The sequence below is a fragment of the Dasypus novemcinctus genome, chromosome 25, assembly GCF_030445035.2.
Source record: "Dasypus novemcinctus isolate mDasNov1 chromosome 25, mDasNov1.1.hap2, whole genome shotgun sequence".
NCBI classification, from domain to species: Eukaryota; Metazoa; Chordata; class Mammalia; order Cingulata; family Dasypodidae; genus Dasypus; species Dasypus novemcinctus.
This window is the reverse complement of record NC_080697.1, coordinates 24,319,418-24,333,669: the sequence shown is the minus strand read 5'-3', so window position 1 is coordinate 24,333,669 and position 14,252 is coordinate 24,319,418. Positions and strand designations below refer to the sequence as shown.

General features: G+C 41.7%; 1 protein-coding gene across 2 annotated transcripts in view; it reads left to right on the top strand.

Moving 5' to 3' along the window:
• Positions 1-13,307, top strand: part of DPYSL2 (dihydropyrimidinase like 2) — a 113,614-nt gene extending 100,307 nt beyond the window's left edge. For both annotated transcript variants that reach the window (XM_004466512.4, XM_004466513.4), the window contains exons 12-14: positions 7,925-8,104; positions 8,890-9,055; positions 10,751-13,307. In XM_004466512.4, the coding sequence (XP_004466569.1) occupies positions 7,925-8,104; positions 8,890-9,055; positions 10,751-10,842 (438 nt within the window). In that variant the 3' untranslated portion in view covers positions 10,843-13,307. The remainder of the gene's footprint in view (positions 1-7,924; positions 8,105-8,889; positions 9,056-10,750) is intronic.
• The last annotated feature ends 945 nt before the right edge of the window (positions 13,308-14,252 follow it).

Below are 14,252 nucleotides of genomic sequence, written 5' to 3'. Positions count from 1 at the left end.
TGAACTGTTAACTATTATCCATAATTTACATTAGGGGTATTTTTTCCCAATATACCACTTTATTCTTACCATCTTGTAGTAGTGTGGTACATTTGTTGTAGTTCATGAAAGAACATTCTTGCAGTATTAACTATAGTCTGTTGTTTACAGTAGGGTTCACTGTTATACAGTCCTATGCTTTAATCTTTTAATTTTCATTTTAGTAGCATATATATGACCAAAAAATTCCTCTTTTAACTACATTCACATATATAATTCAGTGCTGTCACTTACACTCAGAGTAAGGTGCTACCACCACTACCACCATCCAATTCCAAAACTTCGTAATCAACCTAAATAGAAATTTTGTACTAATTAAGCATTAACTCTCCAAGCTTTACCCCCATCCCAACCCCTGGTAACCTATATTCTAGATTCTAACTTTATGAGTTTGCCAATTTAATTATTTCATATCAGTAATTATCATACAAATTTGTCCTTTCATGTCTGACTTATTTTACTTAATATGATGACTTCAGGGTTCACGCATGTTGTTGCATGTACCAGGACTTCATTCCTTTTTACAATTGGCTATCCATTGTATGTATATGCCACATTTTCTTTATCGATTCATCGACTGATAGACACTTGAATTTCTTCCATCTTTTGGCAATTGTGAATAATGCTGCTGCAAATTATCTTTTAACTTTGGCTCTTGACATTCTCATTGTATATGCAAAATACCTGTTTGAGGGATTACTGGGTCACATGGTAATTCTTTACTTAGCTTTCTGAAGAACTGCCAAATTGTCTTCCACAGCGGCTGCACCATTTTACATTCCCACCAGCCATGAATGAGTGTTCCTATTTCTTCACATCCTTTCCAACATTAGCAATTTTCTGTTTTTTTTTTTTTTAAATAGAAGCCATTCTAGTTGTTGTGAATTGGTATCTCATTATGGGTTTGATTTGCATTTCACTAATAACTAGTGATGTTGAACATCTTTTCATGTGCTTTTTAGCCATTTATATATCCTTTTTGGAGAAATGTCTATTCAAGTATTTTTTCCATTTTTTAACTGGATTGTTTGTCTTTTTATTATTGAGTGGTAGGATTTCTTTATTATATTCTGGATATTGAACCCTTATCCGATTTGTGGTTTCAAATATTTTCTCCCTTTGAGTAGGTTGTCTTTTTACTTTTGTGACAAAGCCCTTTCATGCACAAAAGTTTTTAATTTTGAGGAGGTCCCATTTATTTTTTCTTTTGCTTATCCTTTGCTTTTTGTATGTCTAATCCTTTTCCAGTCTCTTCCTTTATTGCAACCTCCTTTTCTGCATTGTTGATCTTTTATGATGTATCTGATTGATTGCTTTCTTATTTCTGTTTCTGTATACTTTAAAAAATACTTTCTTTGTGGTGACCCTGGGGTTTTTATTACACAAACTACATCTATAACCTACTAATTTGAAAGGATACCAACTTAACTTTAACACCATACACATTCTCTTCTCCCCTTTTTGTTGTTTTTGCCCCACTATACCACTTTATATTTTGCTTGTTCCTTATCAGAAAATATGCCTTTTTCTTACTCAGTTGTATTCTGACTCTTACAGGAATTACAGGAATTAAGAGAGTAACAATACTGTTGTGTTTTGCATTTACCTTTTTAGTTACCCTTACTGAAGATCTTCATTTCTTTACACTTCTACAAGCCATTCTTTCCTATCTTTTCCTTTCTTTTTTTTTTTTTTTTTAAATTTATTTATTTATTTATTTAATTCCTCCCCCCTCCCCTGGTTGTCTGTTCTCGGTGTCTATTTGCTGCGTCTTGTTTCTTTGTCCGCTTCTGTTGTCGTCAGCGGCACGGGAAGTGTGGGCGGCGTCATTCCTGGGCAGGCTGCTCTTTCTTTTCACGCTGGGCGGCTCTCCTCACGGGCGCACTCCTTGCGCGTGGGGCTCCCCCACGCGGGGGACACCCTTGCGTGGCACGGCACTCCTTGCGCGCATCAGCACTGCGCATGGCCAGCTCCACACGGGTCAAGGAGGCCCGGGGTTTGAACCGCGGACCTCCCATATGGTAGACGGACGCCCTAACCACTGGGCCAAAGTCCGTTTCCCCTATCTTTTCCTTTCAACCTACAGAACTCCCTTTAGTAATTCTTAAAGGACAGGTCTTTTATTGACAAACTGAATTTCTGTTTATCTATGAATGTTTTAAACTTTCTCATTTTTGAAGGACTGTTTTGCAGTTTTTGGCTGGCAGTTCTTCTCTTTTAGTAACTTAAATTTATTTTATCACTGCCTTTTTTGCCTCCATGGTTTCTGATGAGAAATTGGCAGTTAGTATTATTGAGGATGCCTTGTATGTGATGAATTTGCTTTTCTCTTGCTGCTTTCAGAATTCTCTCTTTATCTTTGGCATTTTCCATTCTGATTAGTATTTATCTCAAAGTAGGTCTATTATATAGATTTATTCTGTTTGGAGTATGTTGAGCTTCTTGGACAGGTATATTTATGGTTTTCATAAGAGCATGGAAAATTTTGGCCAATATTTCCTCAAATTTTTTTCTGCGCCTTTTCCCTTTTCTTCTTTTGGGGCATCCATGAGTTTCTGCGCTTTGTGCTGCCACTCAAATCCCTGAGACACTGCTCATTTTTCCATTTCTTGGATTTCCACAATGGCTTCTTTATAAGCAGAGGTACAGTCCTGCCTAGTGAACATATGTATTAAGTTCTTCTAGTTCACTGATTCTTCTGCCTGTTCAAATCTGCTGTTGTATGCCTCTAATGTTTTGTTAATCTCTCTTAATGTACCTTTCATCCCCATACTTTGTGTTATATTTCTTTTTAGAGTTTCGAATTCTTCTTTATGCTCACCTATTATCCTCTTAATATCTTCACTCATATTTTCCTTCATCTCCTTGAATTGATTTAGGAGATTTGTTTGAACTTCTTTGATTAGTTGTTCCAAATTCTGTGTCTCCTCCAAAGTTTTAATTTGTTCATTTGATTGGACCCATATCTTCCTGTTTCTTAGTATGGTTGTAATTTTTTTTCCTGATGTGTGGGTCTCTGATTATTTTGATGAGTTAAGTCTGAAGGTCAGGTTCACCCTCTTTTCTAGGGTTTTATTGTTGACTGGGTTTGTATTTAAGGCTCTTCTTTGATGCTTGGACCAAGTTTTTCTAGACCTATACATTAACCTGTGTTTAGCTGTTCAGATTTTCTTAGCTCTTCTTTATCTATTGCCCGGATATGTGGAATGATTTTTAAGATTGCACTTTTTCTGCAATTATTTCACCTCCAGGAGAGAGCCTCCTTTCCTTTTTTCCTTCTCTAGGAATCTTGATCTTTTTTTCCCCTGGATTTTCTTCCCAGCTTCAAGGATTTGTTTAAATGCTCTCCCTCTCCTTATATTTTTCATTTCTGGGACTCATCCTGTCTTACAGCAGTTCAATTTAAGTCCCCCACTTTTTTTTTCTGTGAGGTTTTCTGCCTCTGATTCTTGCCCAGGGTAGCTTATTCTACCCTGGGGAGCCAGGTCGGGTCAATCCAGAAAAGTAGTTACGCATCTAGGTGGTCCAGCCAGGAGAGTCTGATTGAGTGAGTACACCTCTTTCCATCAGTTGTGCACTGGTCTCTCTTTCCCTCTCTGTCTCTTTTTCTCCTGGAGGCCCTTTTGTATGCATCACTACTTAGCCCAGGGTCTCTGAGGATGTGCTTCCCTATGCCTAGATATGCCTGGGGTTTTAACTTGCTGCTCCAAGTGGTTCTGTAGTCTGCCCTCATCACAGGAGGCAGGCACCTGGGCCCTGCTGCCTCTGTGCGACACCCAAGCTGCACAGGACTGAATGAGGCAGAGAGGGGTACCGACAGCCGGGTCTGGCACAGAAATTTCCTACCTGCGCCTGGAGATTGTATTAGTCAGCCAAAGGAGTGCTGATGCAAAGTACCAGAAATCTGTTGGCTTTTATAAAGGCCATTTATTTGAGGTAGATGCTTACAGTTACAAGGCCCTAAAGAGTCCTTCTCAAGGCTACTTTCTCACTCAGGTTTGTTTCCATGTGTTGAAGCAGATGATGGGCGATTTCTGCCCATTTCCTTCCTTCTTCTTAAGGCTGTGTGGCCCCAGCTTTCAATCTCAGCTATAGGCTGGCATGGGGCTTGTCTCTCTTCCCGGGCTAGGATTAAAGTTCTCTCCTCTGCCATGTCTGTGGAGCTTTCTCTCTTCTTGTGTGTCTTCTTGAGTGAGTGTCCGTTTATATCAGCCCACCAAGGGGGTAGGGGCTCAACCCTGAGTCATGCTCTACCGACATGGTCGAATCAAAGCCCCAATCTTTTATCAAGTAAACTTACAACCTTTGAATTTAATACAATCAAAGGGGTATCACACCCAGAGAAACAGACCAGTTTACAAACATAACTTTTCTCTTTTATAGGGATTCATAAATAATATCAAACTGCCACAGAGATTAATTTTTTCTTTTTCTTCTGTGCAGCATTTGTGGAGTCCTTCTCCAGTCTCTATCATCCTCTAGAGTTGTAAGCAGGTGGGATTTGTCCTTTTATTAGCTGATTCTATTGGGGAGACTTTTCCAGGGGATGTCATATGTCACCATGTTGATCCACATTTACTCTTTCATTTGACCTTTTCAGTAAAGAGACTGGTATTATTCCAATGTGGAGATAAATAAACGGAGGCTTAGGGAGCTTAAGTGACCAGTTTAATGTTACATAGCTATTTTGCGGTAGAGCCAGAATTAGAACCCAAAATTGTCCAGGCTCGCCCTGCCAGATTGCGCATGCAGCTTCTTGGGCAGGGTTAGATGGAGAAAATGCTTTTCCCTCCCTTCCCCAAGATATAGTATAAAAGACAACTGGATTCCTTGTTTAAGATGCAGGTAACATCCTTGGGAGATTGCATTTGGCACTCTTAGTCTGGAATAAGAGAAGGTACAAAGAAGTAAAAATTGGGGAAGACAGATTCTGCCCAACAGATTGATTTCTACCTGAGCCTTTCTCAAGCAATAGCACTGCCCTAACTTTACCTCCAGGTGACCCCGTGTAAGAAATGTTGACATCCAGAAGTGCCTCTTTTGGGCCTCACATGTTTTAAAGAGCCAACACTAAGCCCACCTACGTGGATTTAATCATTACATTGAAGGCTTTCCCCATGTAATTCAGTATTTCCTACCACAGAGCTAATTAGATTTAATTTGGAACATCTAGCTAACTATTATTGACAGACCTGTTGCTAAGCCTGTCCTTGGATATTTCGGGCATCCAGCTGAAGAATAGTTTTAGTGAGTCTGTGTGGATGCAGGTTAAAAATGTCTATACCTGGTGAGCAAGAAGTCTTTGGCTCATTGGCAGAGGGTTGGCTCTGAATACCCTGAGCTCTGCTCTGACTTTGGACTTGTCACTTTTAAGTTACTTAGATGGCTGGTTCCTCCATCTTTTAAAAATGGGAGTTGACCCAAAAAAAGCTCTTGTAGATTCTTGAGATCAGTCATGTATTAGCAATTAAACTCAATATATGAGTCTTTTTTTTTTTTTTTAATATATGAGTCTTATTATGCTAGCTTTGACTCCAAAGGGCTTACCTTCTCATTGGGAAAGTGCAGTAGAAAACCAGACTACTGAGTGCCAAGTAGTGCCAGATGCTTTTGTTCATTTTATTTCCTTTAATCTTGGCATCAGTCCTACAGAGTGAGCCTTATCCCCTTATAGATGAGGAAGCTGAGATTTAGAGGAGTTTAGTTGGCTTGTGCAAGGTCAGACCTGGGATCTGAACCCAGGGGAGATGGCTCCATGTCCCAGATCTGGTAGGGTTCTAGAGGAGTTTGTCAGGGTAGAGACTACCAGCTGTGGAGGTGACAAGGAAGAGATGGGACTTGACCCAAACCTTGAAGCGGGGCTTCTTAACCAGGGGTCTGTGAGTTTGAATTGAAATTCAAAAAAGCATTATTCTTGTGGTAATGTTTTGGTGGGGGTGTGATATAGTTATTAAATAAAATGCAGTATAGTGTGGACTTTAGTAAGGGGTCTGTGGTTTTCACCTGATTGGCAGAGGAGTCCATGGAACAGAAAAGGTTAAGAAGCTCTGACTTAAAGAATGACTCACACTTTTCAAAGCTCATTTCAAAGGTTTCTACAGGCTGCTGTCTTAGTGCTCTACACACAAGATTTTTGTGTGTGTCTGTCATCTTGATATAAGCCTTGGGGAGGTAAGCAGATGAATAAACTGAAGCTCTGAGACAGGATTAAAGTCATCTGCCCAAAGTCAGACACCTCCTGGATTTCCCCAAATCTAAGATGCCATCAATTTTAACATATCCCATTATTTTATCTACCACTAAGAAGGAAAAATGACCCAAGATGGTGTGTCTAATAAAAGACTCCAGTACAAAGCTGGGGCACCAAATAGCAATGTGTTCCTTAGTATAAGAGTAAATGAGAAATGAATCTGCCACTCAGAGTGGGGTGACAAGAATCTTGTCTGCCTCGACTTTAGTTCCGGGTGTTTGGAGGGGAAAGTTTCTCACCTGAGAATTTGAACTGAAAGCTGGTACTCATGCAGGTTTGTGTTCTGAATTCATGCTGCTCGCATGGCATGGTCCAGAAAAACCTCGAGATGAGAATTTGGTATAAAATGGCCTCAGCTCAGTAGTCCCCCAGGCTAGTGGGAAAAGCAAATGCACATCCTCTCTGGAAGAACTTGACTTCAATCTAGGCTGACAACAAATATACAGCCCCATCTTTTGTAAGACACATACCAATTTTAAAACTTGGGGTTTCTGAGAAGCCACCTTCCTTCCCTTCCCGCGGTTGTCTCATGGCCTTAGTTCCTTTGGGTAGCTTCCACATTCCTCTTTCGAGACCCAGAAAAGTGCTAATAGCCCCCTCCTTGCTGTTTCCACACAATGGTGTATTGCCGGCACCGAATTATTCAGGGCGTGGGATGCCCGTTGATGAGCCAAAGCCTCTCCTTACTTGCCAGCGACTGCCCTAGGCAGAACTTAGACCCTGAAAGCAGTGTACTCTTACACATCTCTGTTCATGGTCTGATTCTTTTGATGTTGATATCCTGGACTGAGCCTTTTGACTCTGAATTTTCCAGAAGCTCAAGCTGCTTTTTATGGTTGGAGCTGCCTGTAAACCATCCTTCCCTGGCGTCAGCCCCAGCCATTTGTGCCTGTGAACACAGCAGGCACTCTGAAATCTGGGGGAGGTAGCTCCTTGAGCAGAAGCTACAAGATGGAATTCTGACATACATAGTTTTTAATGTCAGAGAAGTTCAATGCCCTCAATTTCCTTTGTCTCTTCTAACAACAAACTCACATACATGTAGAGACCCAGCTTATTTTCCAAGAGGGCACACAGATATGTCTCTGTTTCACCCAGAAAAACTTACATCCAGAAGGATGACTGCATTATTTTGGAAATTAACTCAACCTCAAATTTTTTATCTAAGGCATGTCTCTTAAGTTACCACAAGCCTTTCATTTAGGGATTTTGGGTTGACCACATGGCTAACAGATTGGAAAACCAGGCAAGCAAGTAGGAAAACCTCCCTGTGGATGCCTCATTTCAAGGTTAAATTTAGAACTTGGTCAGAGAAGACCCTGGGAATTCAACCTGCCTGTAGTTTGAGTTGGTGGGAACCAAGTTGTTGCTAATAGCAGGAATCATTTTCCTTATCTTTGTATACCAGTTACATCTTAAGCCCATGTGCTTTTCCATAGTTATTTTATTCAATTATTTCTCCCCTGAATGATGAGAGGTTGGGAAAGATGATTCCATTTTACATTCAAGGGAATTAAGACACAGAGATTAAGACCCCCCCCCTGCTGGGGTCACTGGTCAGGACTGGAACCGTGGCCTCTAGGATTTTAGTGGGTGCCTCCATACTGCTAAGGCAACTGTGCTTCCTTTCTCCAGGCTCTCGAGTATAACATCTTTGAAGGCATGGAGTGCCGTGGCTCTCCGCTGGTGGTCATCAGCCAGGGCAAGATTGTCCTGGAGGATGGCACCCTCCACGTCACCGAAGGCTCTGGGCGTTACATTCCCCGGAAGCCCTTCCCTGACTTTGTTTACAAGCGTATCAAGGCAAGGAGCAGGGTAAGTAGCTGCATCCTTGTGATGTTGTGATCGTGGGTTAAGTTCAGTTCCACATTTATTAAGCACTTGGAGTCAGAATGTTGAGGTGAGTATTGGGGATGCAGAGATGAAGGAAGCATGGTATTTTTATTCCCAGATTTCAGAACACCAGAGGAGGAAACAGGCACGTGCACAGCCAAGTAGCATGCAAGTCAGCCTGCGGCGTGTGTGGCGAAGGCCTCGGGAAGGATCCACTGCTGCGCAGTTGGGGGGGACAGTGTCACAGCGGGGAGGCATGGTTTGAGTTAAGTCTTGAAGGTTAAGTAGGGATTGGACAAGTCAGAGAAGGGAGACAAGGGAATTCGAGGCACAGCATGGAAATGCCATGAGAATGGAACATGCACGGCATGTTCAGAATATGGTGCTGGCCCTGGGGTGTGTGAGGCAGGGAGGGGATGGAGCTGCAGAGGTTAATGGGGGAGTGAGGCTGGAAAGAGTTTGGGGCCTGGTCTTGAATATGAGACCAGTTCCTTTTCGAAATGTATTGAGTGTAAAGTTGAAGTGCCTTGGGAAGAAAATGGTAAGAAGTGTTTATTAGTAGCTTTGGTCCAGAGCTGTGGGTGGCTGAGGTGGGGCCTCTGTCCCTGCTGCCCCATCTGTCAGCAGAGCCATCTGCTCCCCGCCTCCCCACCCAAGTCTCACTGGCCGGTCCTGGTCTGTGTTTGGCATCAGGAGGTTTGATCTCGGGCGAGCCCAGAAGGTGTCCTCTGAACGTGGCCTGATTGAGGGTCTCTTGTGTCTTCTAGCTGGCGGAGCTGAGAGGGGTTCCTCGCGGCCTGTATGATGGGCCGGTGTGTGAGGTGTCTGTGACCCCCAAGACAGTCACTCCAGCCTCCTCAGCTAAGACGTCTCCTGCCAAGCAGCAGGCACCCCCTGTCCGGAACCTGCACCAGTCTGGATTCAGCTTGTCTGGTACGTTTATGGTGTGGTCGGGTCCCGTTCTTCAAGGCCATGCCCACTGGAGCTACAGAGGTCTGGAGTGGCCTTTGTAAAAGAAGTATTTCCAAGCGGGAAATACTTGACACCACCAGAGGTGCTACACTGAAGTAGCAAATGAATGTTGACATCAGTTTTTATCACATATGATGCTACAACACACATGCTTTATGCAATACCCATGTGTTAGGAGGATATTGTTTCTTTTTTTTATTTTTTTATTCATTTTTAAAAAATATTACATTAAAAAAATATGAGGTCCCCATTCACCCCCCACCTCCCCCCACCCTACCACTCCCCGCACAGTAACACTCTCCCCCATCATCATGACACATCCATTGCATTTGGTGAATACATCTCTGGGCATGGCTGCACCTCATGGTCAATGGTCCACATCATAGCCCACTCTCTTCCACGTTCCATCCAGTGGGCCATGGGAGGATCTACAATGTCCGGTAAATGTCCCTGCAGCACCACCCAAGACAACTCCAAGTCCCGAAAATGCCTCCACATTTCATCTCTTCCTCCCATTCCCCGCACCCAGCAGCCACCATGGCCACTTTGTCCACACCAATGCCACATTTTCTTCGATTACTAACCACAATAGTTCATGAATAGAATATCAGATATTGTTTCAATTTATTATGTCCATTGTACAAAAGAAAGTTGGGGTATTTCAGGACATTTCTTTTCTGCGGTAGTTAAGCTTGTGGGGTCTGGAGTTCAGATGGTAGCGGTACCTCAGTTTCCTCATCTGCAGCAGGGGAATGATGACAGTAGCTCCCCATAAGATTGCTGTGAGGATTAAATGACTTAATATACATGTTAAGTAGCTAGAAAAGAGCTATTTGATACCTGCTAATTATTTGCTTAAATATAATGTCAGCAAAGGGATGAGAAGAAAGGGTCCAGATTTTAGAGCTTCCTTACTTGAAACTTTCTTCCAGTCCTTCATTTCTCCCATTATAAGAATGTTCCCTTTTTTTTTTTTACCTTGAGCCATAAACCTTTATCCAAATTTACATGGCTTGTTAAAAAAACAGCTAATCAGATATATATATATATTTTTTCTTGTCATATATACTGTTTTTTAGAGTGTTACCATAGATATTATATGTGGAATACCAATTTTCAAAAAAATATAAAAATATTGAACTTTAGTTTTTTCATAAAGTAAAATGGACATGATATTATCTGCACTATCATATCTTACCGTGCCATTGAAATAAAAGCTACCATTATTACTTCTACTTTTTATCATACATTAGATATATAGGAGTAGAGAGATAGACTATATTTTCAGAAAATCCTTACCCAATTTGAATATGAGGCTTGGGGACAGGATGTAATCTGAATTAGTCAGAAACCTGAAATGTAGTATTATTTTGTTTTATACGTTGTACATATTGCGTTTTTGATATATATACATATTTTTCACTTTCTCAAGTAATATACCCAGTTAGCTTGTGTGAGGACTGCTTTATACAGTATGGGATTTTTCGGGCACCTTAGGTCTGTCCCTTTTTTGTAGCTTAAACCTTAAACTTTCAGTGAAATTTCATAATAAGGACACTGGCCCTTTTCCTACCAATCTATGCTCCTTCGGTTGAAGGCAGGACCCTGAGGAACCCTGTTTTTGACCCTGGCCCATCTCTCCTCTCCTGTCTCCAGGTGCTCAGATTGACGACAACATCCCTCGCCGCACCACCCAGCGCATCGTGGCGCCCCCTGGCGGCCGTGCCAACATCACCAGCCTGGGCTAGAGTTCCGGGGCCTCCGTAGTCCACGTGGGGATGGGGGATGGGACACTCGAGGACATTGAGACTTTCTTCCTTCCTTTCTCTCTTTTTTTAAGAGCCTGTGATAGTTACTGTGGGGCAGCCAGTTCCTGGGGCTCTTGGGCCCCTCACTTAGTCCCTCACCTGGAAGTCACTGGTTTTGCTCACCCAATTCCCTACACGCCTATGAATATCTCATCCAAGTATATCCACCAACCCCATAAATGGAACTGCATCCAACACTCAGACATGCGAAACAAAGCAAATCACAAAGAGGGTGTTTTTCATCTTGAACCTCTGTTGTACTTGTTAGCATCTTCCTTTTAATGGAGGAAGATAAAGTGAATTTCCCAGAGCTGCCTTTTTTTTTTATTTTTTATTTTGAATTAAACAATTTTTTCTTCCTGGGGCTGGGCAGGGTGGGATTTGGGCGGGGATAGTTGTTTTTTTTTTTTTTTTAAGTACTAAATTGGAAAGTCTAATTCATTTATTAATACAAAGGGTTTGAACTGGACATCCTAATGATGCAATTATGTAACCATCAAGCTGCTTCAGGGTGGTTGGCAGCCTCATAATGTCCCTCCCCGAGTGGCTCCAAAATGTCCACATCTCCATTCTCTAGTCTTCTGGGTCAACAGTTGATAAAAGGCATGTTTTCTTTTTGGCCTAGATTTTGCTGCAGATTGAATCTTTTGAGGATTCTCTTCTCCTCTTCTGTGCTCTCTCTCTAGCTTTTTCATTCATGAATATTTTCAAATGTCTCTCTTTGTATTTCCTCCAACCCTTGTTGCTGAGACAGTGTTTTTCTCCTCGTCCCCCATTGTCTTTTCAAATCAGCAGGTCTGTCATTTTACTGTTGTCCCAGGAATCTGCCCTGAAGCATTTGAGCTTTGCCATTTCAACTATAGTAATATGCTGTCCTGGTCTGTGCAAGAGTGGTGCTACCCCCCTCCGCCATCACAAGGACATGCATTTGAGCTTGAGACGCTTCCCAAGTGCAGGGACAGGCTGAGTTCACTGACCCACACTATCATACATGGGCAAACGGTGCTGAGCTGTTGAAGCCTGAGGCTGCAGAACTTGAGAGCACTGGCTAAAGAGACCAAGCCTGTAAATCAAGCCTCATAACCCAGGTGAGCCAGCCATCGGCTCAGAAGTGTTAAATTAGTGGGAGTGTTGCCCTGAGGCCTATCTTTTTCCCCATTTTGGGATTTCAGAACACATTGGGGAAGAAAACAGTTTTTTTCTTTTCTTTCTTTCTTTCTTTTTTTTTTAAGGGGCACTGGGAACCAAACCCAGGACTTTCCATGTGGGAAGCAGGTGTTCAACTGCTTGAGCCACATCTGTTCCCCTATTTTTCTTCTTGTCCGATTATTTTAGAAGACATAATGCATTATAGGGAGGCCTTACAAACTTAGAAAATCCTTGGGAAATTTGACTTAAAGTCCTTTTACATTGCAAGCAATGTAATCCGTTTTATGAATGATTTGCCATCTCAGCTTTTGTGGGGGGAAAAACTTATAAAACAAAATGTCTGTCCACTCGTGGGCTACAGGTCACCTCCTGTCTTCACCGCTCCCCATCCTTGTCTCAATAACCATTTTCCACTAGCTGAGTCCTTTGTGCGCCATCCCTGTCTTCGCTGATTTGTGTTGCATTTCTTTCCAAATGTGTTTACAGATTCTCTTAAGCAATGTTACATTTACAGGCTTTTATAAAACCAAATCTGCTTTTGTAAAGTATAAACCTAAAAAAGTAGGTCATTACATCGTTACACTTGTGTGTTCACACATTTTGCCTTTGGGGTTATAGTTATTTTTGTTGTTGTTGTTTATTTGTTATGTTAAAAGTAAATTGCACTTTTAAAAATAATTGGTTGACTTAATATATTTGCTTTTTTTTTTCACCTTAACTAGAGGAAATTTGAACAAGTTGGAAAAAAAATTTTTTGTTTCAATTCTAAGAAACATTTGCAGCTCTTTAGTATTCACTTGAGTCTTCCTGTTTTTTTCCTGTACCAGGTCATAGTAATTTTGGTTATTTTGATTGTTTTCTTCAAACAATTTGAAACCCAACGATTTCCACAGGCTGTGTAAGCATGTGTACCTGTTGGCTTGCTTTGTGTCTGTTAAATGAATGTCATGTAAATGCTAAAATAAATGGACAGTGTCTCAGAACTGATGAACTGCAGTGACTTGATGCTCTAAACAGTGTAGGATTTAATAATAGATGGTTTTTAATCCTTGGAACTGTGATTGTGACTCATGAGTGGAGGAACTTCCAGTGCTAAAGCTGATAATGTGTGTAGCCAGCAAGTACTTTTTTTTTGTAACCACTGTCTTAATAGCAAAATAATTATGGTAAGAAACAAGTCTCGTGTTTATTATTCCTTAAGAACTCTGTGTTATATTACCATGGAACACCTAATAAAGAAAACTGTGGTTGTTTCAGGGGTGCGTCTGTGTTGAGATGTCGAGAGAGAGAGATGGCTCTTGGGCTGGACCTCCACCAGAACTTTCCTTCTTGAAGTATTCCTTTGAGCCTTTGGCCTTGTGTTGGTGACTGCCCTATTTCAAGAGTTTTCAGTCCATGCCACAGGTTGTTATATTTAGGCCACAAGGTGAGGTCTGATTCCAAGCAAAACAGAAACCAGTGGGTACATGCAGAGCTGAAGTCAGAAATTCATAGAATTAATCATATGGAAGCCATGAGAGCTTCCAGGACCAAACCGCAAGCCTAAGTTTGAATTTGGGAATTGGGTGAAACCATATAGGCCAGAGTGAGTTCCTGCTCTCTTATAGCTTGTTTTCCCTGGAAAACCCTCAAGCTACATGGGTACACAGGAGATGAGATAGAGGTGTGTTGAACTCATATCCATCGCTCATTCCAGAAGCTTGCAGGAAACCAGGACATAAAGCATATGTTCTGCCTTTAACCAATGCCATAATTGCATGTCGGTTGAGGGCCAAGCGAACCCCAGCAGGTGTGCATGCTCGGTTTCCATAGCTCTCCTCTTATCTCACGCTAGCATTATTGGTTCTGAAAACATCAAATAAGAGGGTGTGTACTTTCTGTTCCCCAGGCCCATCAAATGGTTGATGAGCTCTTTCTCTAGTTTTCCTTTCTTCCTTCTTTCCTTCTCCCTTTTTGTTTTCTTGCCAGCCCTGACCAAACAGGATATGAAAGTCATAAACATCTATACTTTGCCAAGATTTTATAAACAAAAACTGTTGGGGGCAAAGGGAAAATGAGAGTAGAAAAATAAGATAAGGCCTGAAATAGTACCAAATGCCTGCCATAGGTTGTAAACATGTTAGGAAGCTCTGAGTGTTCTAGCGACAAATAGAAAAATGGGGAATGTGGACAGTTACGAAATTTATAATGACCAGAAGGTG